Source organism: Salvia miltiorrhiza, chromosome 4 (assembly GCF_028751815.1).
Source record: "Salvia miltiorrhiza cultivar Shanhuang (shh) chromosome 4, IMPLAD_Smil_shh, whole genome shotgun sequence".
NCBI lineage: Eukaryota > Viridiplantae > Streptophyta > Magnoliopsida > Lamiales > Lamiaceae > Salvia > Salvia miltiorrhiza.
Genome location: NC_080390.1, coordinates 25,712,262 through 25,734,767, shown reverse-complemented (window position 1 = coordinate 25,734,767; position 22,506 = coordinate 25,712,262). Strand labels below are relative to the sequence as shown.

General features: G+C 39.5%; 2 protein-coding genes and 1 long non-coding RNA gene across 5 annotated transcripts; 1 reads left to right on the top strand and 2 right to left on the bottom strand.

Annotated features, from left to right (window-relative positions):
• Window positions 1–1,092: 1,092 nt before the first annotated feature.
• Window positions 1,093–4,918, bottom strand: LOC131019986 (proline transporter 1-like). 3 transcript variants are annotated; one of them, XM_057948624.1, is made up of 8 exons: window positions 4,651–4,917; window positions 4,375–4,563; window positions 3,656–3,880; window positions 3,482–3,576; window positions 3,096–3,285; window positions 2,437–2,561; window positions 1,731–1,946; window positions 1,093–1,650 (listed from the first exon to the last, which is right to left on the bottom strand). In XM_057948624.1, the coding sequence occupies exons 2-8, from the start codon at window positions 4,487–4,489 to the stop codon at window positions 1,273–1,275; spliced, it is 1,344 nt and encodes a 447-aa protein (XP_057804607.1). In that variant the 5' UTR covers window positions 4,490–4,563; window positions 4,651–4,917; the 3' UTR covers window positions 1,093–1,272. The 3 variants fall into 3 exon arrangements, with proteins under 3 accessions (XP_057804607.1, XP_057804608.1, XP_057804606.1); XM_057948625.1 differs by lacking the exon at window positions 4,651–4,917 and adding an exon at window positions 3,955–4,063 and having other exon boundaries at window positions 4,375–4,513; XM_057948623.1 differs by having other exon boundaries at window positions 4,375–4,918.
• Window positions 1,904–4,542, top strand: LOC131019988 (uncharacterized). The gene is made up of 2 exons (XR_009100566.1): window positions 1,904–2,032; window positions 2,269–4,542. It is a non-coding gene; the product is annotated as an uncharacterized LOC131019988 (long non-coding RNA).
• Window positions 4,919–9,174: 4,256 nt separating the features above from the next.
• Window positions 9,175–10,500, bottom strand: LOC131019987 (lectin-like protein LEC). Its single transcript, XM_057948626.1, has one exon. It carries the CDS (start codon window positions 10,383–10,385, stop codon window positions 9,306–9,308), a length of 1,080 nt encoding a protein of 359 aa, XP_057804609.1. The 5' UTR covers window positions 10,386–10,500; the 3' UTR covers window positions 9,175–9,305.
• Between the last annotated feature and the right edge of the window lie 12,006 nt (window positions 10,501–22,506).

Sequence of the window (22,506 nt, the reverse complement as noted above, 5' to 3'; positions counted from 1 at the left end):
AACACTCACACACAGACACACATGTATATATATATATATATGTATGTATATATATGTATATACTTTAGTATTGTATATATTTCAGTAGAAATTTTGTATAAATTATTTTAATATAATGTGTATATATTATATCATCTTTAATATAGATTTGGACGAAATTAAAATTCAAGACAAATTTCATAATGGGCTAAAGTTTATGTATTTATATTACAACTTTATATAGTTGATAAAAATACCAAAATTCACTAATAGTTTGTGGATTTACAGTCAATTAACGCCTAAAGAAAAATATGTTGTGAAATGCAAATCAATAAAAAATAATTAAAAGTTTCAAAAACCCTTTCAAGACTAATAGAAAATTTAAAAGAAAAATATCTAGATATTTTGGTGGAAATTTTAAATAGATAATAATTATTAGATAAAAAGATTTTGTGAAGATCTTGATCATTCATTTGATGCGCCTCCAATTAGAAAATGAAACAGTTTCATCTTCATTTCAACGATATTATATTTATTGAAGCTATTTTATATAAAATTTTATTTTTTAAATATAATATCTTAAAACATATTTTTTTTACTATTTTAATTAAATAGGTATCATCGTGCATCGCGCAGAGGAATACTAGTTATAAAAATTAAAAAGTGGATCATATCCAAAAAGAGAAAAAGTACTATGCTCTTTTGTAGATGTCCAATAAAATAATTTTGGCATAATTATCATAGACAAACGGAATACTCGCTTCTTAAAATCAAATTCCTAAATCATTGTAAGCACTTTCCTGCTTACCAAATATTATACTCCCTGGGTCCCCAAAATAAATTTCTCTTTGAGGACGACACGAATTTTAAGGAAAAATAGTAAAATGTATTGACAGTGGAAAAAAATATTTTATAATTAGTATTGAAAGTGGTGAAAAAGTGAAAAAGTATTATAATTAGTATTGAGAGTGGTGAAAAAGTGAAAAGTAAGAATAAATAAAGTATTATTAGTGGTGGGGTAGTTGTCCAAAAATGGAAAGAAAGAAAGATGAACTTATCTGGGGGACGTCCCAAAATGAAAAAAAGAAGAACTTATTTCAGAGACGGAAGGAGTAGTACTCAACTAAAAATTCATTACACTGCTTTCTGTAAGATGGCTTGTCCATTATTTTACATCAAAATGTAAGTTCATACAATATTAACTCGATTACATTTACAAGAAAATGGACATTTCAATTAAAAAATAAATACAAAAATGGAGGGGCTAAAATATACCCTTAAATAATACCAAACCTATAAATCAGCAAAGAAATGATAGTTAGTTGAATCAACAGCAATGAGCCTCAGCGCAGCAACCGCGGCTGCAAGAGACATGAATCCAAAGAAGACAACGTTGAGCCAATGCCAACTCTTCTGCAGCGACGTCAGCTTGTGCTTCCGTGCCATCAGATACATGTGGTTCGCCAGAATGAATGTGAGAGGGAACGTGCTCAGTGCCCCGGTAAGGCTCATGAAATCCCCCAAGAACGGCAGCAGTGCTGAGACGAAGGTCGTTATGCCCAAGTAGCCGCCTCTCACCACAATCCTGAACGACAAGTTGCGTGCTGCTAGAGCGCTTCCTTTCAATTCAAACTTTGTATCCAAATATTCATACATTGGACTTGCAAAGATCTGTGCGGAACGATTAGAGGTATGTTTTCCATTAGTCTTTTGAGTGGATACAGAGTGAGGGTGTTTGGATTAGTGCTTACGTGCAAGGCAATGATCGTCTGTAAGAATGCTGAGATGTTGGCTGCAGCCTTCAACCAGACTGGGCCGTGGACATTGTGCAGCAAGTAGGCCGATGCCTCCGATCCATACGCCCAGTAACCAATGAAGGTAACGGCATACATTGGCAGAACTCCAGCTGTGAACTGGAAATACAGAGCTTTCAACATGTTGTCAACGACGGGCTGCCTCACGGTTGCCTGTCAAGAAGATGAATCGATTTTGAGTGGTTTTTGATCAGCAAACAAAGTTTAAACTAAAAACACTCAAGGCCAATTTACTCTAGGTACAAACCAGGGGGCTTAGCCCACTGGCCACCGGGTCCTCACTTAAGTGAAGTGACCCGGGTTCGATCCCTCTTGGGAACGAATTGGTGATTGGAGATATAAGGTTGGAGTTTGGTGAATGGAGAGATAAGGTAGTTCTTGGAGTGGATGGGGAACTAACTACTAACATCTAACATGACTTTGACCGACCAAAAAAAAAAAAAAAAAAAAAAAAAAAAAAAAAAATTTACTCTAGGTACAAACATTCTAGGGCAAACGAGTCGTGAGTTCTTTCTAGATAATATCACATATTAAATCAGCGATGGAACCAGCAGACACCAAAAGATAGAGATATCTGCATATTTTTTGGCATAAGACGAATATTAATAAAGCTTGTTTCAAGAATCCGAGACTTCTGTAGGACCTGTATTTCTGGAAGCATTCCAGTATTGAATGCAAAAACAAGGTTTGCTGATGCACCGATGGTAGTAAAAATTTTGCTAGTAGTTGTTCCGTGAATGCTGTAGTCTCGGGGAGGAGCTTCAACGCCTGCAAAATAAATTACTTACTCAGAAAAAAGAAACAACGAAATTCAGCATCTGAAAGTTAATATCCACTACCACTCTGCCAGTGGAGCTGATTCTAGGCATCAATGGACATCAGTGATGTAGAAGTTAAAAATATAATTTAATAATATAGAACCTTTTTTTTTTTTTTTGAGAAGAATAATATAAAACTTTTGTGGTGGGAAGAATCGATCGAGAAAGAAGCATGCAACATAAATCTTAGACCTCATAGTTATTTAGCTAAACAGAAATCAGAGGTAAAAACGTAAAAACGACTGCAAACAAATCAGGAACCATGATCAAGACCTCATAGTGGACAAAGCATGCTACATAGTCTCGAAAGAGTAGATATAGGGGTATTTTCAATTAAATTTCGTAGTCTAAGGGAAGCATTTTAAATGTTCTGTGATAAAAAGGAAAGCGCTCGACTTTCAAGGGAGCCAAAAATTGCCTTCTGTTAGAAACCCAACTTAAATTTGACAAACTTAGTAATAACAAGGAAAGGAAATGGCCATACCATCTTTTAGAGCCAGAACAAATGCTGTGACAATGTACACCGTACTAAAAACTGTTGAAAATGCCAGCCATGCTCGTAGAGCTGATAAATGGGGTACGGCAATTGCAAAAAGGATACACGCGAAGCCAGAAACTGCAATGCAGTGTGGAAGCTTCATGCCAGACTCTTCTTGGAAAAGTGCATAAAGAGCCTGCATATAATGTCAATAAAATCAAGGAATCAGCTCACACCTTAATATTTAGTGGTGAGCTAAATTGACGTCTTCTGTAGTTTGTATAAATAAAGAACTACAATCCAAGAGTTTGAACCTCTTCATAAGTTACGTGAAAAATAACTTCATAGACAACTATTGGTTCGTTTATTACAAGAGAACAAAAGCAAGTTACCTTGAGGGCACTGCCGGCTAAAATGATGTACCCGACATTGATCATGAAGAGATTAACATACTGCAGCGCCCACGTAAGACTATAGGCTTCGTCACCTACAACACCAGAAAGGATATTACATTCATATCACAATTAATCTACCTCTTCTCTCTCAGATCACTATATGACTCTTACCATACATAAATCCTGCAAGGTCTCTATATCTGATATGTCTCCTTCCTCCATATTCATGAAGCTTGGCGACCAACATATTTGCATACAAAGATATCGCTGTTGCTAAAATTAGCCCGACCACACCACCAATCCAACCCAACGGTACCATAATAGTGCCAGAGTATCCCAACACATATGCACTGTTTATCCCCGTTGTAAGGACAAACGCCACCTGGAACCACGAATCTACATGCACGACATGAAAAAATAAGCCGGGAACACATGGAACAATCGAGTGCATAACAGATCACCGAGCTTACTTTTTCATTACTCGAGCAACTGAAATTCGAATTTAGCTTCAATCATATCAAAGGTTAATGTGCATCACTCTATTAGATGATCTAACTTCTAAAGCATCCCACAATCAAACTGCTAAGATGAATACAGTAAATAATAAACAGAGAGCAGAATTCCCAAATGAAATGATCTTCAGCCAAATTGCAAACAGAAACTACATCTCTTATAATCAAAGCAGAGACTAACTATCAAAGTACTAATCAATTAACATTAAACAGCTTCAAAAAGGCATGCAAAACATCAATTCCATCAAGAGAACAAACTAAAGAATAAACCGCTTTTTAAATACGAACTAACGCAAATTGCATAAAGCAAAATTCAAGAGCCATAAGATAAACAGTGTTAGGAACCGGAAAAAGAAAACAATAAAATTCGGAAAGAACCTTGACTAATTTGATGGGCGGTGTCAGAAATGTCAACAATCACAGAATCCTTAGAAGAATAGGCAGAGCCAGAGCCGCCCGAAACGGCGTCGTTTGATTCCGGAGCAACGACCATTTCCTCGCCTCTCAAAAGTGCCGATGTTATATCTCCGCCGTCAGCCGTCAGGCCTGAATTGAGGCGCAACCCACCTTTAAAACCATCATCAAACACCATAGCCACAACAAAAAGCACACAGTAATCACACAGTGAGGAAGCAGAGCAGGAGCGATGCTTACAGAGGGGGAAAAAAAAAAATCTTTGTTTTTGGGTATGCAGCTGGAAGTTACGCAATTTCCAAAACTTATGGTTTCATGTCAGAACTCGTCATCCGTCTACGCAACTTGCTGATTTCATAGCTACTTTTTTGAAAACCGAAATAAGAAATTTGGTAAATATGCTTTGACAAGTAAACTACGAACGAGTATTTTTTTTTTTTTGAATTAATGTTGTTGTTTTATTTTTGTTTTCATTTATTTATTTCTGTTTTTAAAGGGAGTGTTGTTGGTTTCGCTTCCGCACCTCTAAAATAGGCGCTGCTTCGGTTTACCTCACTTCTCCGAAAGTGATTCTCAAGCTCTTTCTATTTCCTTCTATTCTACTTTACTTAAATAGACTTCTCCTCAACTCAAATATCGATATGTATAGAATTATTTTGTTCTAATCTACACACAAAATAAAATGCGTAATTAGAAGATAGCTTGTTTCATAAACGTTAAAGTAAATCTTATTAAAGTAATGAGATTCAACATATTAAGCTTTTATAGTCGAATATATTGGTTCAATGATTCCACCCACGTGGTATTTGCCACATTGGTGAGCATTAGTATATAATGATTCAAATTCATTTCTATTTACTATAGAGATAAATTTGCTATTTGATCATCTCTTATACTATATGTAAATATTTTTTGTATCTTACATTGATAATAGTATATCGTACAAAGATCAATGATAATTTTTATATAATATATTAATTTTTTTTCTGCATACAAATATCATGATCCGACGAAAATAAAATTATATGAGTATATGATAAGATATAGCACTTAACAATCATGAAGGTCCAGAAGAGTAATTCTTATAATAGTTCATTTCCACACATTATATATTACGATTGCGAGTTTATTTGTATATATACCTGGAATTATTGGGTGGGTCCCTCGATTAAAATAGTCATGGCCCATGTGCTTACTACTCTAATTCAATTAGCAACAGTTTAATTTTTTATTTATTTTGAGAGAGCAAATCTTATTTTTACAAGACATTAATAACATATCCTATAAGTGGTGTAAACAATATTCTATGAAATTGTTTAAAAAAAAAATATGTTTCTTCATGAAATATTTTATTAGGAAAATATATGGCGCAGAATTTATTATCGGTATTGATCCTTTCGCTGGATTATCTTATTCAAGTTAAAGAAACTATAGTACTAGTTGTTTAGTCACATCTTGAAGCTTTCTAATCATAACATCTTTTTCAAATAAAAGAGAACTGATTGTAAAAAGTAAAAGATTCTTCACTCCATGATTGTGATTGTGAAGATATTTGTGGTTGATGACATCAGGAGAAAATTGGTGGTACACTCGTCTTCCAATAAACATTTTAATATGCTAAAATCTCTAGTGGGACAACAAATCAAACATACACGAACACAATACAACTATTTGGGGGGGGGGGGGGGGGCAAAAAATTAAAAATATATATATAAAAAATATAAAAAAATAATAAAACAAGTTATCAATGTCCTTTTCTCAACATATAAAATCAAGAAGTCTTAAAAAATACTCCCTCCGTCCTGTAAAACATTTTTAATCCATCTGTCCCATAAAACTTGAGTAATTCTTTTTCGGCACAAATTTTAAAAAATTAGTACTCCATTCGTCCATGAAAAAAAGTATCATTTGGAACTCGGCACGAATTTTAAGAAAGTTGTTAAAGTAGGTGTAAACGAAAAGAGAAGTAAATTTATAGGGGGAGTGTTAATAATAATTTTAATTGCTTAATCCTCTATTAATTAATAGCAATTTTAATTGCTTAATCCTCTGGGTAAAGAAATTCTGCAGATTCCAAACAAATTTAAAGCAGTATTGAGCAAACAATTTCAATGCAAACAAAAATTTCAACAACAAATTCAAACAAATTCGATTCCAGCAAGAAATGAATTTCAGTAACAAATTCAAACAAATTCAACAAATCGATTCCACTAACAAATTTACAAAATTCCTAACAACAAATCAATTCCACTAACAAATTTGAGAAATTACAGCAACAAATTCAACAAAAAGATTCCACCAATATATTTAGGAAATTCCAGCAACAAATTCAACCATTGTTGTCGTCTGTTCGGACAGTGCGGGAGTCAAAGCTAGGGGCAGGCAGTCATGGTTACCGAAATTTCTGAGACAACTAGCAAGGAATTTTTTAGGGAGGTGGCAATTTGGGGGAGGCGGCGATTGAGGGTTTTAGGCTTAGAGGGAGGTGGCAATTTGGGGTTTTGTCGTTGTTACTTGAGAACGACAACAACGGCAGCGGGTCCTCCTACGACTACTGATTGTTGCGTCGGAAAAATGGGCGGTCGGTTGTGGCGCTTTTCACCGGGGAAGAGAGGTGGGTCGCGTGGTGCATAGGGCACCTCACCTTGAAAAAGGAGGATGTGATTTGAGGGAGGCGACGCCTTAGGGTTTCGAGCTCACAGGGAGGCAGCGATTTGAAAGAGGCGACACCTTAGGGTTTCGAGCTCACATGGAGGCGACAATTTGGGGTGTTGGGTCAGAGGGAGGCGGGAGGCAGCGATTTGAGGGCCGCTTGCTTTGAGGTAGGCGGCGCCTTAAGGTGAAGAAAAAGGAGTAAGGCGGCGAGATCAGAGGTTGAGCTTTCAGATGAAGAAGAAGAAGAAGAAGATTAAGGCGCTGCTCCAAATTTAGAAAATAGGGTTTGAATTGAGAATTGATATTGAACGAGTGAATATTAGAAGTAATCTTTAGGGTTTTTTTTATTGCTAATTATGTTTGATTAAGTTTAAGTGGAGAGAATTTTTAATTAGTGAGGTGGGTCCTCCAATGGCAAATAAAGTAAATACATAAAGTTATAAAGGGTATAATTGTATAAAAAGTGAAACGGGACTCTTTTTTATGGACAAAAAAAAGAGGGGAATCAGGACTCTTTTTCGTGGACGGAGTGAGTATTTTATATATAAAGTGTGGTATGTGAAAAAATGAAAACATAAATAAAGGGAAAAAAAATTGCCATATAAAGAAAATGCTCAAACTTTGCGGGACAACCCGAAAATAAATACTGCTCAAGCTTCGCGGGAGTACTCCATCCATCCCATTATTATTTTCCCATAGTTTTGAACAGGCAAATTAAAAAAAAAAGATATAAATTAGTTAAAAGTGGTAGGACTCGCATTTTGAAGAGCTAAATATTGCATTTTATGGGAATAAGATAATTATAATGAGAAAATCCAAAATAATAAGTGCGATATAAATAATGGGACACATGGATTACTAAACAACAGAAAAACATGTAAAATCAAGAAATGATGCACATGTAAATCTTAATTATAAGACTTATGCTGCTAAAGATCAATATTGAGTCATCTAGCATTTGAGTTTTTAAAAGGATGTTAGGACATATGGCACCATACTCGTATTACTGTTCAATAATCAATACAAATTAAGATGGCTATTTTCTGGCAAGAATACAGAGAAGAGAGCAACCAAAAACACAAAAAAAAAATTGGGAAAAAATGGACAACATACAATCAATAGACACAACTTTTCCAGCTTAAGAGAAAAGAAGTGGACTAACATCTCATAAGTTTTGCCAGGCTCAGAAACAAACTTTGCAGTAGTTAAGCAAGTCCAAAAAAACGGAAGGAGCAAAATCTTGACAACAAGACGAGAAGCATGACAATAAGCACTGTTCGTGCGTGTCCTTATTGCTAAACAAGTTTTCCTTAGCCAATGGACACGGATATTGTCTTAGTTGGAGAAAACAGATGGAAAAACTGGATGCCGTAGTAAGCTAGTAGCATGCAATTGTTCCAACATTAAAATATGTCATTTATTACCCTAACCAAATCTCCATTTAACTTTGGAGTCTGGAGAAACTTAAGTATTTTATTAGTAGAGTGAAGAGCAGCAGCACACTATACATACAATTGATCAGTAATGTCTATTTCCGGATTAAGAGTGAGTGAGCTGCAACTAAACTGTGCAACTGTGTACATGTCATGCCCACGAGTAGTAGAATTCTAGCTAGAGACCACATTTGCAAATATACTTGTATATATTTTATAAGAAGGAATTGTAAATCACATCTTACTCAAGAATTCAGAACTTTTGGGTTCTACATCCTATGTTCATACTTGGGCTTCCGTAGATCACAGTTGTTATACTGTTATAGCATATTCAAAGTTTACCAACATATACTGAGATTCTATGCTTCTAGCGAATGCATTTCTAAAAGCTAATCATTCGCTCTCGTTCTCCAATCATTTGGTTTCAGGTCTCTAAGCTATAACGACTCCTAAATACCTAGCACTAACAGTTAGTTCACAGCATAACATAACTCATCTCGCCACCTCAGACAAATTCATGTCAACACTTCACATTAATACTTTGTTAGAGAGAGATTATTTTGAAAATTCATTACTAAGTGGGCCTCCTTACTTAATTAGACAAAAACTCTTGCTCCAACAGTCCAATATCCATCATAACGATATCCTCAGCTGACACCAAGCTAAAAAAGGCGAATAACAAACCAAAATATGCACAACCCAAACTGCTCCCATCCATGGTTCAAGACAGCCAAAAACTAAATAATCCATCACATTATATTACAAAACATCAAAATACAATAAGCACATAACAAACTCATGAGAACTCTACTTCTTAGCATCATCAGGTGTGCCATCTCCAACAACAACATTGATCTTTTCATACCTGAAATCCCCTGAATGCAGGGTGCATTTCCCCGGGATTGTCAGCACCGTCTCCGAGCTATTCTCGAATAACGCCCACAGAAACATTACAACCAATGCCAGAAACGCGCCACATCCTGTCAAGAAAACCAATCCAGACATGAAACCCAAAGCGCATATCTTTCTCTTCTGTGCTAGCTTCTCCTCACTATGCTCCCTCGAAAATGCCCTCGGATTCAACGGCTGTGAATGCAGCCACTGCGGAACCTCCCTAGTCCTGAAGTTCCAGGTATATACACTGCTAGTCTGCATTGAGTTTCCAGTAGATGAACTCAATCCAACAAGGACCTCTTCGTTTTTCCACATTTCGCCCAAATCAATCTTATAAACCAACAGAGGACTGTATGGCCTAGGGCTTCCAAATTTACTCAACCTAACCTCAATCCTCTTCGAGCTCGAATCATAATCAACCCAAGAGTGCAGCTTCACTCCGCTGTTCAAAACCAAGCCGATCGAGGACACATTGCTCGTTTCCACTGAAGCAAGGCTCCCGACGTCAAGACCGACGTGGTTTGCGTTCAAATCCCCCACATTTTCATCAACCGAAGTGTCAAATTCCACCCCAAGAAACCGATTTTCCTTCAAAAGCCCGAAACTTTCTACAGAGAATTTGGACTGGAAGCTTCGGGGCACGACCACAAAGGCCAATCCATCGCCATTGTGAGGCGAAATTGAGAACGTGAAATCAGTAGAAAACGAAACGGGCTTTTTCGACTTCGAGGCCGAGCTCGAAAGCCTAATGGGCTTTTTCTGGACGATCAAACCGGCGCTGGGAGAGGAAATTCGGGGGTCGGTGAGACGAATAGAGAAGCTGTTGGTAGTGAACTTGGCATCGCCGATGAGAAGGAGGTTCGAACCGAGATGTGGTTTGTGGGGGATAGAGAGAGAGCATTGGAGAGCTGATAGAAGTGCTGAAACGAAAATTAGAGCGCGATATGGATGAATCGAGCAAGCAGCCGACGGCAGTGAATGAAATTCGAGCATTTTTGCTGGAGCTGAGAGGAACTAGGGTTTCAGTCGAATTTGGGGGAAATCGGGGTACTTGCTCTATTGTAAAGATACGGTTAAAACTTAAAAGCGATTAGAAAATAGAAAGTAGAGTGGCAATTATTTATTAGTCACTCCATCCCCCAATAAAAGCGGCCTATTTCTTTTGGGCATGAAGATTAAGAAAGAAATCGTTATATTTTAATTAATTGTGATCATTCATAATTAATGATTTAATTAATACTTCCTCCACCCTAACTTCTTCTTCTTCAACCTAATTTCTCAATAGGGGAAGGCGACGGAAACGATGACGGCGACGGTCGCTGGCGATTTGGCGATTCAGGCACGAAAGTTCTTCTTGGCGGCCAAAATACAGCAAATAGCAGGGGGATTCAGGCGGTTGAAATACAACAAGTTCTTCTAGGACTTTCAGGCGGCTCTTTTGGCGGCCGAAATACAACAAGTTCTTCTAGGGATTTTAGGCGGCGATTTGGGGATTCAACGCAGGAGTTCTTCTTGGCAGACGAAATATAGCAAATTGCGGGTTTTCACAGTGTCGGAAGTGGAGAATCCGAGGGCGCAGACAACGTAAAGGCAGCAAGCGGTGTCGATGCATGAGGCGAGGAAAAATGTGGCGGGAACAGAGGCTTCATCAGATCCATCGGAACGGTCCTCTTCCGGGGTGGGGTGGGGGGGGAAGGCGGCGGCTAAGAATGTGTTTTGTGTGTGTTTTTAGTGTGGGTGTGTTTATTTAATTAGGGTTTAGGTTTAGTTAGAAAATTTAATTAGATTAATTAATTAGGCTTAATTAAAGTAAATATTTTCATTTTAAGAAAGTTTACACTTTTAGTGGGACAAGCCAAAATGGAAATGTGACCGCTTTTATTGGGACGGATGGAGTATTATTATTATTAGGGTTAATTTGGTATAAATACACCAACTTTCCACGATTTTGAAATTAGACACGAGCTTTAAAATCTTCCTGACAATACACAACCTTTGCACCCATTTTTAATTTTGGCCCGCCTAAATTTTCCGATCAAATACGTGGCAATACTGATCCGACGTGTACATTTGTCATCCGACCTGTGCATTGACAATAATGACATGGCTTTTTTTAATTCCAAAACGAGCACATTTTGGCAAAAAAAACCCTAGAAACGTTGTCGTCTTGTATCCATTCGTTGATTTCCTAATTAGGGTTGCGAAAAAAACTGAAACTTGAAGAAATCGGCGAGGAAGGTCGAAGATGGCAAATAGGTAAGTGAAATTTGCAAATGTATGAAATTTAATGAATTTAGTGTGTGAATAAGTTGATTTAGCTGTGTCTTTTCTTGTATTGTTAATTTTGCAGTTCGTTTAGAATGTTTATACAACATGGTGGGCGATTTCATGAAACTAACACTGGGGGTGAACAATATTATGGTGGAAAAACTGAGTGTCGTAGTGGGTTAGATACTGATTTCTTTGGCTACTTCGATTTAATTGACGAAGTTAAAAAGTTAGGATATGAGTCATGGGAAAATATTTGGTGTAAGGAGCTGGATTCAAATGCTTTTAGCTTACTTGAGGACGACAATGATGTTCTTTCTATGTTAAGTCAGTTGACTCCAAATCATAGACATATTAGAGTATATGTTGAGGGTGGTAAGAAGCCTGCATTGTCAATTGGAGAGGGTAATATGGTTGTTGGAGAAGAAACTGCTCATAACTTGGGTGCAACTCATGAAGCTAGCCCTGAGGTGCAGCGACCTACAAACAAGTCTAAGGGTAAGGAGAAATTAACTGATAATGTTAAGGGTAAGGGTAAGGAGAAGGTGGTAGAGACTGTAAGAGAGACTGTCAATGAAAATGTTAGGGAGAAATTTAGTGATAAACACACTGAGAAGGTTACTAAGAAGGTTAGTGAAAGCATTGATGAACTGATGACTGAAAAAATTACTGAGAAGGTTAATGAAAAGGAGAGTGAGAAGGTTAGTGAGAGGCAAGTTGATAGAGTCACTGAAAGTGAGAGAGTCCAACTGAATGATCAGGTCAGTGAGGAAGAAAGTGATGATGATTATGTTCCTAGAGATGGGGAGGAAACTGAAGATAGCTTAAGTGATAGAGAGTTAGCTGACGAGGATGAGGAATACATGTCAAGCCGTAGGGATATTAGAATTGACAGACACACCTTTAATGATATTGGAAGATGCATTGCCGCAGCAAGTGATGATGAGGCAGTGGATGACCAAGCTTTGGCTATATCTGAGTATGAGGATAGTACAGATGGAAATTGCCCCTATGAAAGTGATGAAGAGTCTGATGGTGAAAGAAACAGGGTGAGGAAGGTTACTTATGATCCAAGATGTGATCATAAAAGATTGGAACTTGAACTAGGAATGAGATTTGCAAGTGGGAAACAGTGCAGGGATGCTTTGACAACCAAAGCAATTTGTGAGGGATGAAATCTGCATTTTAGTAGGGTGGGTAGTAGAAAATGTGAGGCAAGATGTGAGGATCCTTGCAATTGGAGATGCTATGGCAGTGTGGTTGAGAAAGAGGGAACTTTCGTGATCAAATATCTTTCATCAGAGCCTCATCCATGTAGAAGAAGAAGAGATAACTAACTAGTGAGTTCAAATTGGATAGCAAGACAGTATTTGAATGTCTTTAGGATGAGGCAGAATTTTACAATTGATGATTTGAGGGCTGATATTTGTGAGAGATATGGCACAGAACCGAAGGCAAACAGATTGTACAAAGCAAAATCACTTGCTTTGGAAACATTGAGGGGTTCAGTGACTGCTCATTATGCCAAATTGAGGAGTTACTTGGCTGAAATGATGGCCAGTGATCCAGAGGGGAAATTGCAAATCCTCTGCCCCAAATCCTCCTAATCCTCGAGCTCCCACATCACTCCCACTCCAAGTTAAGAAAACAATTGCAAAGGAGAGAGCACTTGCTAGGAAAGGAATTGGCACGATGGTTACAGAGTCAAGGAACATCTATTTCAGGGTAATGATTAAAGGATTATGTCTTACTCTTTAACTTACTATAAAACAAGATCTAATTGGGCTGCTTCTATTCACAGGGTTCTAGCAATGAAAAAGGTTCAAAATTCATCAATCCAAGGAAGGTATCTGAGCTCCCAAACACTCAAGAAAGCGGGAATGATGGAGTGTAATGGAGTAAAGAGAACTCAAGCAAGTGTAATAGATGTTGTAGGCATCAACAATGATAACAATTATGGTTTAGTAATCCATGTATTATTATGATATTTGAGACAACTTTTTCATTTGTTGTAAGAATTATGGTACAATGTGATTGAATCTAATTTCCAATCAATTTGTGTTATGTATCCAACTGTGTTATTACTTCCATTTTATCAACCTTATTCACTTTAATCAGCAAACACCATTTGAATCATCTAATTTGATTCAAAATGTCAACAAAATTTAAAAATCTGCAAATTCATAAGTTGAACCACCATTTGAATTATCATTTAGCCATTGAAAATTGTTGCATATAGTACAACTACAAGCCATTGCTTCCAACTACAAGCTTACTACAACTACTACCATTCATTCCAACTACAAGTTAAGGTTTTTTTACATTCTAGAAACCAATAACCCTAACCAACTATCACGATAAGCAAAATCAACAGGAGCATAGCCAATGTCACCATCTTCTCCAGCCACCAACGCCTTGATTTCAAGGCAGCCAATTCCTCCTCCAATTCGTGATTCAGAACAGTCATATCTCCAGCTTTGCCCCAAGCCTCCTCCTCCTTTGCCTGCCTAGCCAAGCAAGTTTGGATGCGGAGTTGCTCGCGGACCTCATCCCTCTCCCTTTTCAGTTTAGCAATGTAGTTTCGTTGAAGTATGGTTGGCCTTGCATCGATCCATTGGAAGAAATCACATCTTCCATCCTATGTAAAGAATCCTAGGTCAAATATTGTAGAGACACAAAAATGAAAAGGAAGAAAATTCAGGTATTAAACTACCGGGCCTAGGGAACATCCGTAGTATCTCATGGCTGGATTTGCGTCCAACCAGGAGATCTTGCTGGCAGCTTCGATCTTGTGGACGCAAAGTGGAGGTGGAGGAGATGATTCCATTCTCAAAATTTTTCCAGTCGCAAATGAGGAATTAGGGCTCAACCATTTAAATTAGAATTTGAAAAATAACTAAAACGACGTCGTTTGAGTGTGTCTTAAATGGTGTAGTTTCATTCACCTGAGGTTGGTGCCACGTTGGATTTTCCGATTGCCACGTAAGAAGAAATTTAGTCGGAAAATTTAGGCGGGCCAAAATTAAAAATGGGTGCAAAGGTTGTGTATTGTCAGGAAGAGTTTAAAGCTCGTGTCTAATTTCCAAATCGTGGAAAGTTGGTGTATTTATAACAAATTAACCCTGATTATTATTATTATTATTATTATTATTATTATTATTATTATTATTATTATTATTATTATTATTATTATTATTATTATTATTATTATTATTATTATTATTATTATTATTATTATTATTATTATTATTATTATTGTGAGTGATAAAGCATCATATCAACACCTAGACTAGAAAGCAATAAACGACACATGAATTTATGTGGTTCGGTCGTCAAGACCTACATCCACGGGAGTTCTTCGTTGGTTTCACTATATTGGAAGTGTTTACATATTACAAGTGAAGTGCTAGAATGAATTGACCCCCCCAATGCTTATGCTAAACCTTCTATTTATAGATGACTAATTGAGCCTAACCCTAAAGCCCACGTAACAGAGAAATGGAGCCCAACTCGGTGGAAAAGTTAGCTCTGGCAAGGTCGTCTCTGGTAGCTCTGGCTGCTAGCTCTGCGCTCTGCTAGCTTTGTGACCTTTGATTGTCAGCCCTGATATTTTAACTTCTCACTCGCTTAAGACGAGATGTCTTCACTTAGCAACATAGCAAATTCAAAATACTTCAGCCCTGTAACTTTGACTTTTCCTTTTGTTGCTCTGACTCTTCCTTCATATGCATTTCTCTGACTCTTCCCTCGTGCTGGCTGAAATACTCTGCGCGGAGCATAGCTGGTCATAGGGACCCAGCTAACTTTCGCGGCTTACGATTAAAAGAACACCCTGCACGGAGCATAGACGATCAGAGAGACCCGCCTAACATTCGTGGCTTACGGTTAAGAGAACACCCTGCACGGAGCATAGACGGTCAGAGGGACCCGCCTAACTTTCGTGGCTTACAGTTAAGAGAACACCCTACACGGAGCATAGACGGTCAGAGGGACCCGCCTAACTTTTGTGGCTTACGATTAAAATGAACCCTCTGCGCGGAGCATGGATGATCCAGGGGATGCATCCAACTTTCACGGCTTACGGTTAAGAGAACACCCTGCACAAAGCATAGACGGTCAGAGGTAGGGATGTCAATCGGGCTAGCCCACCGGGTTTCGGGCCAGCCCTATCGGGTTTCGGGTTAATCGGGTGCGGGCTAATCGGGTTGGGGATTTTGTCGGGTTATAAATTTTCAACCCTAACCCTAAACGTTCGGGTTTCGGGCTAGCCCATCGGGCTAATCGGCTTAAAGGCGTAAAAATAAAATAATCATTTGTATTTTGTTATTTTTAATAATCTAATGTATAATGTATAAAATATACATAGAAATCAAAGATAGTAAGCATGAAATGCAAAAATATAAGATATTTAAAAAGAAACATCAAGATTACATAGCAAAAATAAGTTTTTAACGATAAAATGTTTAACTTTGTTAAAGAAAAATAATAAAATATCTAACAATAGTTTGAACTCATAGAATCAAAGCATCTCAAAAATATAGAAAAGTGAAATAATGAGACTTTATAATATTTTATCATTTTTTAATTTTTATATCTACATATTCTATGTTAAATATTCGGGTTTCGGGCTAGCCCATCGGGTTGGTCGGGCCAACCCATCAGGTTTCGGGTTAGATTGACATCCCTAGTCAGAGGGACCCGCCTAACTTTCATGGCTTACGGTTAAAACGAACCCTCTGCGCGGAGCATGGATGATCCGGGGGATGCATCCAACTTTCGCGGCTTACGATTAAGAGAACACCCTGCACGGAGCATAGACGGTCAAAGGGACCCGTCTAACTTTCGTGGCTTACGGTTGAGAGAACACCCTTCCTCGATGTACATAGCTGAATATCTTCTTGTAAGTGAAGACCCGAACAGGGCTGTCAGGAAGTCCCGATCAATGCTGAAAATGATGCACCGAGAAACCCAAGAGTATATAGCCCGGTTATCTGGTCTGTCTTGTTGTAGCAAAATGTCTCACGCAGAGCTGAAAATATTAGCCCAGAGCATCCCGATTAGAGCTTTAAAATACCCTTCAGAGCAGCCCGGTCAGAGCTGAAAAATATTCGTTCAGAGCATCCCGATCTGAGCTGAAAAATATCCATCTAGAGCAGCCCGTTCAGAGCTGAAGAATATCCGTCCAGAGCAGCCCGGTTAGAGCTGAAAAATATCCGTCCAGAGCAGCCCGGTCAGAGCTGAAAAATACCCTTCAGAGCAGCCCGGTCAGAGCTGAAAAATACCCTTCAGAGCAGCCCGGTCAGAGCTGAAAAATATCCATCCAGAGCAGCCCGGTCAGAGCTGAAAAATATCCATCCAGAGCAGCCCGGTCAGAGCTGGAAAATATACGTCCAGAGCATCCCTATCAGAACCGAAAAATACCCTTCAGAGCAACCCAGTCAGAGCTGAAGAATATCCGTCCAGAGTAGCCCGGTCAGAGCTGAAAAATATACATCCAGAGCAGCCCTATCAGAGCTGAAAAATACCCTTCAGAGCAGCCCGGTCAGAGTTCGCGAAGAGATTCGACAGTGCTGGAAATGCGCCCCAAAGAGCCCTAAGCAAGGCTGAAAAATCTGGTTCCGAGAGGTGCCGAAGTGTTGACCCCAAGTTGGGGTGAGGGCTGAAAACCCGCTTCATGAGGAGACCCAAGCGAAGCTGGAAGTCAGCCATTGCGCTGAGAAAAACCCGAACATGGCTGTCATATACACCCCCCCTACGCCTGACCCTTGTAAACAGCACACGGTGTTTCAAAAGAGCAACACGCAAGGCTGCAATCCCATCTTGATAGTGTTGACCCCTCAAAGAAAAAAAAGGACAAAGTTAGTCCAAGGACTATTAATCCCAATATCAAAATAGGATTTCTCCGAAGATTATACAAAAATCAGGGCGAAATATAATTAAAAGCATGACTAAACCCCCAAAGTTTCAGCAAGATGAAAACAGACAGACAACTTAGCTTTGCAAGTAGACGAAGATAAGGATGAGCCAGAGCTGGCTGCGCAGCTGAATAACAATAGAGGATAAGGATGAGCCAGAGCTGGCTGCGGAGTTGAACAACAACAGAGGACAGAGGTGGCCAAAGCTGGCTGTTTAGCCCTATTTTGTGATGAATTTCTGGGTGTTTACGTGTTATATTGACTTTTATTTTGGTCTCTTTCACTCAAGAGTTAACTGATTTGAGCTTTTGTGCTAATTTTGTTGTCTCATGATTTTATGCTCAAATTTATTGATATGTGGACAAAAATAAAGTCAGAATTTAGTTGAATGGTCTGCAAAAGAATCTAAGTTCGTCTCGATACGAGTTCGTAGGCGAAAACAGATCTGAAATCCGACTTGAAACAAGGGAGAACGGACCAAAACAAAACCGCTGCGCATTGCAGTGGCTGGTGCCCGCCGGGAGGCGGCGCCCGCCGTGCCCATTCTACGAAGGGCATAGGCGGCGGCCGCCGCCCGGGCGGCCATTGCCACCTGCGCAATCTGTCAGTTACGTTTTTTAGGGTTTAAAACCCATTTTTTTAGGGTTTGAGCCCCCATTCTCGACCCAGCCAGCCCCCAGCTGCATTTGATTGTATTTTCTTAGAGTTTTGGTAGGGAGAAACACATTAGAAACTCTCGGATTACGCTAGATCGTCGTTTCCTTTAATCAATTGTAAGTTCAATCTATTGATTTATCGAATTCTACAAGCTTTCTTGGTTGCTCTTTCCATAGATAATTGAGCACGTTTTGATAATGATATTTAGCATTGATTTATGCTTTGTTAATCTTATTGCCTAGTTAGTATAGTTAGATCGTTGGTTGATTTGTTAGAGTAATACTCAGTTGAATTTGTGTTGCTTTTTATTTACATGTTCCTTTGGAAAAATCATGATTAGTGTTTGCCATAGATTTGAATGCTTGTTTATTTTCCTTGCTTAGTTAATTGTTGCTTTATGATTTTGGATTTAATTATTGATTTTTAGATTGTTAGATTAGAACCCTAGTTCTTTATGTTGTCTTATTGCTTTCTTTACCTGCTTCCTATCTTTCGCCTAGATAAATTTATATGCTTTATTTTAATTACGTATTAGTTAACCGGAGAGAGAGTGTCAGACCCAACCTTCTGATTAGAGTGTTTAGGTTATTTCCTATTTTCTGTGCGTAGCATGATCAGAGCCCTATTTAGCCTTCCTTCAGAGACGACTTGGATTAGCTTATTACACTAGGACGACCTCGTACGATTGCGAGTCAATCCCTTAGGTGTTTTGGGTTGAGTCAAAGTTTGGCGCCGTTGCCGGGAAAGGCTTTAGGCGTTTGGTTGTGCTACTTTGTTTTCCGTGTTTATTTTATTTTTATTTTTGCTCGGTTATTTTCTTTCTCCCACCGGTGCGTTTGATCTATTTTGTTGAGTGTTGTGTTTCTAGGGAGTTAAAGTCTTAACAGGAATTTGGCATTCTACTTGACAACACTCACCGTGCACGCGAGGTGCTTGAAGCCTAGGAGAGGGTACCGAGTCTCTTTTATCTAGCGTTGGAGTTGAGAATATGGCAGGAAGAAATTTGCAGTATATGGGGGATTTTACCCGGCCTGTCATAGAGGCCACGAACTCAGCTATTGTGCTCCCCACTGCAGTCAGGAATTACAATCTGAAGCCCAATGATTCAAGTCTGCTCTCCCTCTTCTATGGGCTACCGAATGAAGATGCCCTGCAGTTTATCAGAGACTTCTGCACCCAAGTGCAAACTTTTCCGCTGTTGGACCTCACAGAGGAGCAGCTAAAGCTTAAGTGCCTCCCATATGCACTTAAGGATCGGGTGAGGACGTGGCTGCTATCTCTGCCGCCCAACTCCATAACCACTTGGGGGAGGCGTGTGAGAAGTTCATTTTGAAGTACTACCCGAATCACAAGACACAGGAGATCAGAGCTCAAATCATGAACTTCATCCAAGGAGCGGACGAGCCTTTTCATGAGGCTTGGAAGAGATTTCAAGAACTCCTCCGCCAGTGCCCGTAGCACCTACTGACCACTGTGATGTTGATGTAATTTTTCTATGACGGACTGGTACAGACTGCTCAATTCATGGTGGACAGCACGGCAGGAGGTAACATCGCTAGGAAGACCGTCGACGAGCTTAAGGAGATTTTCAAGACCCTAGCTGAGAGCTCACAACAGAAATCAGTCCGTGGAAGGAATGCTGAGGCCAGTGCAGTGGCACCCCAGTATGAGCTGCAGAAGCAGGTGGCAGAAATTATGAGAGAAATGCAGCAGTTGAAGATGAGTAGGGTGGAACCACCTCGCACCCGTGAGCCTAATATCGAGAGTTGTGGCATATGCGGCGAGTATGGCCATGGAACCAACGAGTGTCATAAGATTGGCGAGCGTACCTATGAAGGAGGAGTTGAAGTCTTTGCTGCACAAGGGTATTCGAGTAAGCAACACCAAGGTCACATGCAAGGACATGGGCAAAGTTCTCAATTTTGTCAAGTCCAGCAGCCTATGGGTTATCAAAACCAGCAGCAATTCTACCTATCCCCGCAGCAGTTTCCCATGCAACAAGGGAATTTCCAGCAGCCGCAGCAGCTCCACCCACCTCAGCAGCACCAACCTCCAGGCCCGTTATTTGAAGATAAAATGCAAGCTTTCATGCAAGCTAGCAAACAGGCGATGGAGGCTCAGAGTGCTACCATCAAGCGCCTCGAGACTACAGTTGGGCAACTAACAGGAGCCTTGTATCAACTGCAGCAACAACAGCCAACTGGAAAGTTCCCAAACCAGGACAAACAGCCGCATCAAGCTCATGCCGTGGCGGTAGTCAAGAATGCCCCAATAACCATGGGGAAATGGAGAAGCAAAACAGTGGAAGCAATCACCAGACCTGCCACTGTTGCACTAGACCAACCACCTGCCAGTGAGCCACTGCCACCTGCCACTGTTGCACCAGACCAACCACCACCCAAGCAAGGAGATCCAGGTAGCTTTATTTTTTATATTAGCTTAGGTGGGATTGAAAGGTTTTGGGAATGCTTGATTTGGGCGCGGCAGTCAATTTGATGCCGCTTGATATTTTTGAGAAATTGGGTAATAAAGAGCTGAAATGCACGAATATGAAGATAGAGCTAGCTGACGGCTCTGTTAGCAGCCCACGGGGCCTTGTTGAGGTTGTTGTGAGGGGGATTAGAGTTTTGGCTGATTTTGTTGTCCTTGATGTTGGAAAAGGGATTAGAGGAGAATGGGCATCTTGTTTTGCTTGGCCGACCTTTTATGTCCACCACTCATACTCGTATTGACGTAAGTACTGGAAATTTGAGTATGGCGGGGGTAGGGAGGTCTGTAACTTTCTCTGTTTTTGATAAGAAATCTCCTACTCGTACCCCCTTATTGCAAAACTACTCTTATGTTGAGACTTTTGATGTTTTGGATGAGGACTGTATTGTGCAGGATTTTCTTTATAAGTTACAGGAGGAGGACGAGATTGTGGAAGAATTTCTTACTAACTTGCAGGATGAGGCTGACATTGAGTAGGAATTTCTGGATAAGCTGCAAGAGGAAGACGATATAGAGCAAGGCTTTCTGTGTGCCTTGCTATTGGAAGAGAAGTTTGATGAGGTTGTGTCACTCAATCTCGTTGGATGTGCGGATAGAAGACCATCTCATGATATGAGCATGGAGCGCTCATTAGGAGGACCCGCAACAGCAATTCAAGAAGATGTGTTTACACAGGCACTTAAGCAGCTGGCGCTTCAATCGGATTTTGGTTAAAGGATCCTCTTAGTCGGGCTGGCGACTTTAAAAACTAGCGCTGCATGGAAAGAAACCCATGTTTTTCTTGCTTTCCCTTGTTTTCGTTTTTCTTTCGTTTTGTTTGGGTTTGTGTTTCTGTTGTTTGGTGCAGGTTAGTGCGTTGGGGATTGTCTGTTCTGTGGATGAGAAATAGGCGGGCATCGTAGGATGTTACGGGCTCACCACTTGGATCGTATTCAGGGAAGTTTTTCTCTTCCACCTCTCTTTTTGTGAGCACTGAGGACAGTGCTAGATTTTAAGTGTGGGGGGGGTGTTTCCTGTGGGTGTCTTTTTGTTGTGTTTTTGGGCTTTCTTGTGTGGGGCAAATGGTCTCCTTTATCTTGATTGTTGCTTCGCTTCAAGTAATAATGCACACTTTGATGATTTGTTCACAAGTAAATTTCATGAATTGTGTTGGCTTGGTTGCTATCTTTGTCTCTCAGGCTATGCATATTCCTCACTTGATGTAAGTTGTTTAATGTTTTGGATGCAACACCCTTATGAGCTATTCTTGACGTGATTTGTCCGGTAGATGCTAGAGGGAGTGTTTTCATTGTGATAACCTACGATCTTATCCCTTGAGTTTGAATGTTGGTTTGTTGTGAAGTTTTCTATAGCTCTGGGTCTCTGCTCCTCTGACGGTAGTGTTACGAGCATGGAAAACCACGTGAGAACATTTTGGATTACCTCCAAAAGTGTTGATCTCACGAAAGTTGGCCCATCTATTGAGAATGGAATAACATCATCTTGAAAAGAAAGATGTATAAAATTAGATTTGGTTTGATTGTTTATCATCTTCAAGGAAAATGGGATTTGATTATAAAGGCAATCACATTAGAAAATTCACCTCTAGCGGAGAATCGGGTCTGATCGAATTGAATTGTATCATGTGGTTATTGCTTCTTAAAATCTTAACAATAAACATCTCGTGAGGAATGTAAATGGCTAAGAGACTTAGATTGGTTGGAGATGTGAATGGTGAGGAAGTTTTCTTGTGAACTATCATTTTGTGTCGTGACTTTGCTTGAGGACAAGAAAATGATCAAGTG

What these genes read in the sequence shown, in the direction of transcription:
- LOC131019987 (XM_057948626.1), bottom strand. Translation starts at nt 10,385, where the DNA reads ATGCTCGAATTTCATTCACTGCCGTCGGCTGCTTGCTCGATTCATCCA.
- LOC131019986 (XM_057948623.1), bottom strand. Translation starts at nt 4,588, where the DNA reads ATGGTGTTTGATGATGGTTTTAAAGGTGGGTTGCGCCTCAATTCAGGC. An exon ending in TAGCCGGCAGTGCCCTCAAG is followed by an intron (nt 3,286 to 3,481) that starts GTAACTTGCTTT and finishes CATTATATGCAG; the next exon opens with GCTCTTTATGCACTTTTCCA. An exon ending in AGACGATCATTGCCTTGCAC is followed by an intron (nt 1,651 to 1,730) that starts GTAAGCACTAAT and finishes CGTTCCGCACAG; the next exon opens with ATCTTTGCAAGTCCAATGTA.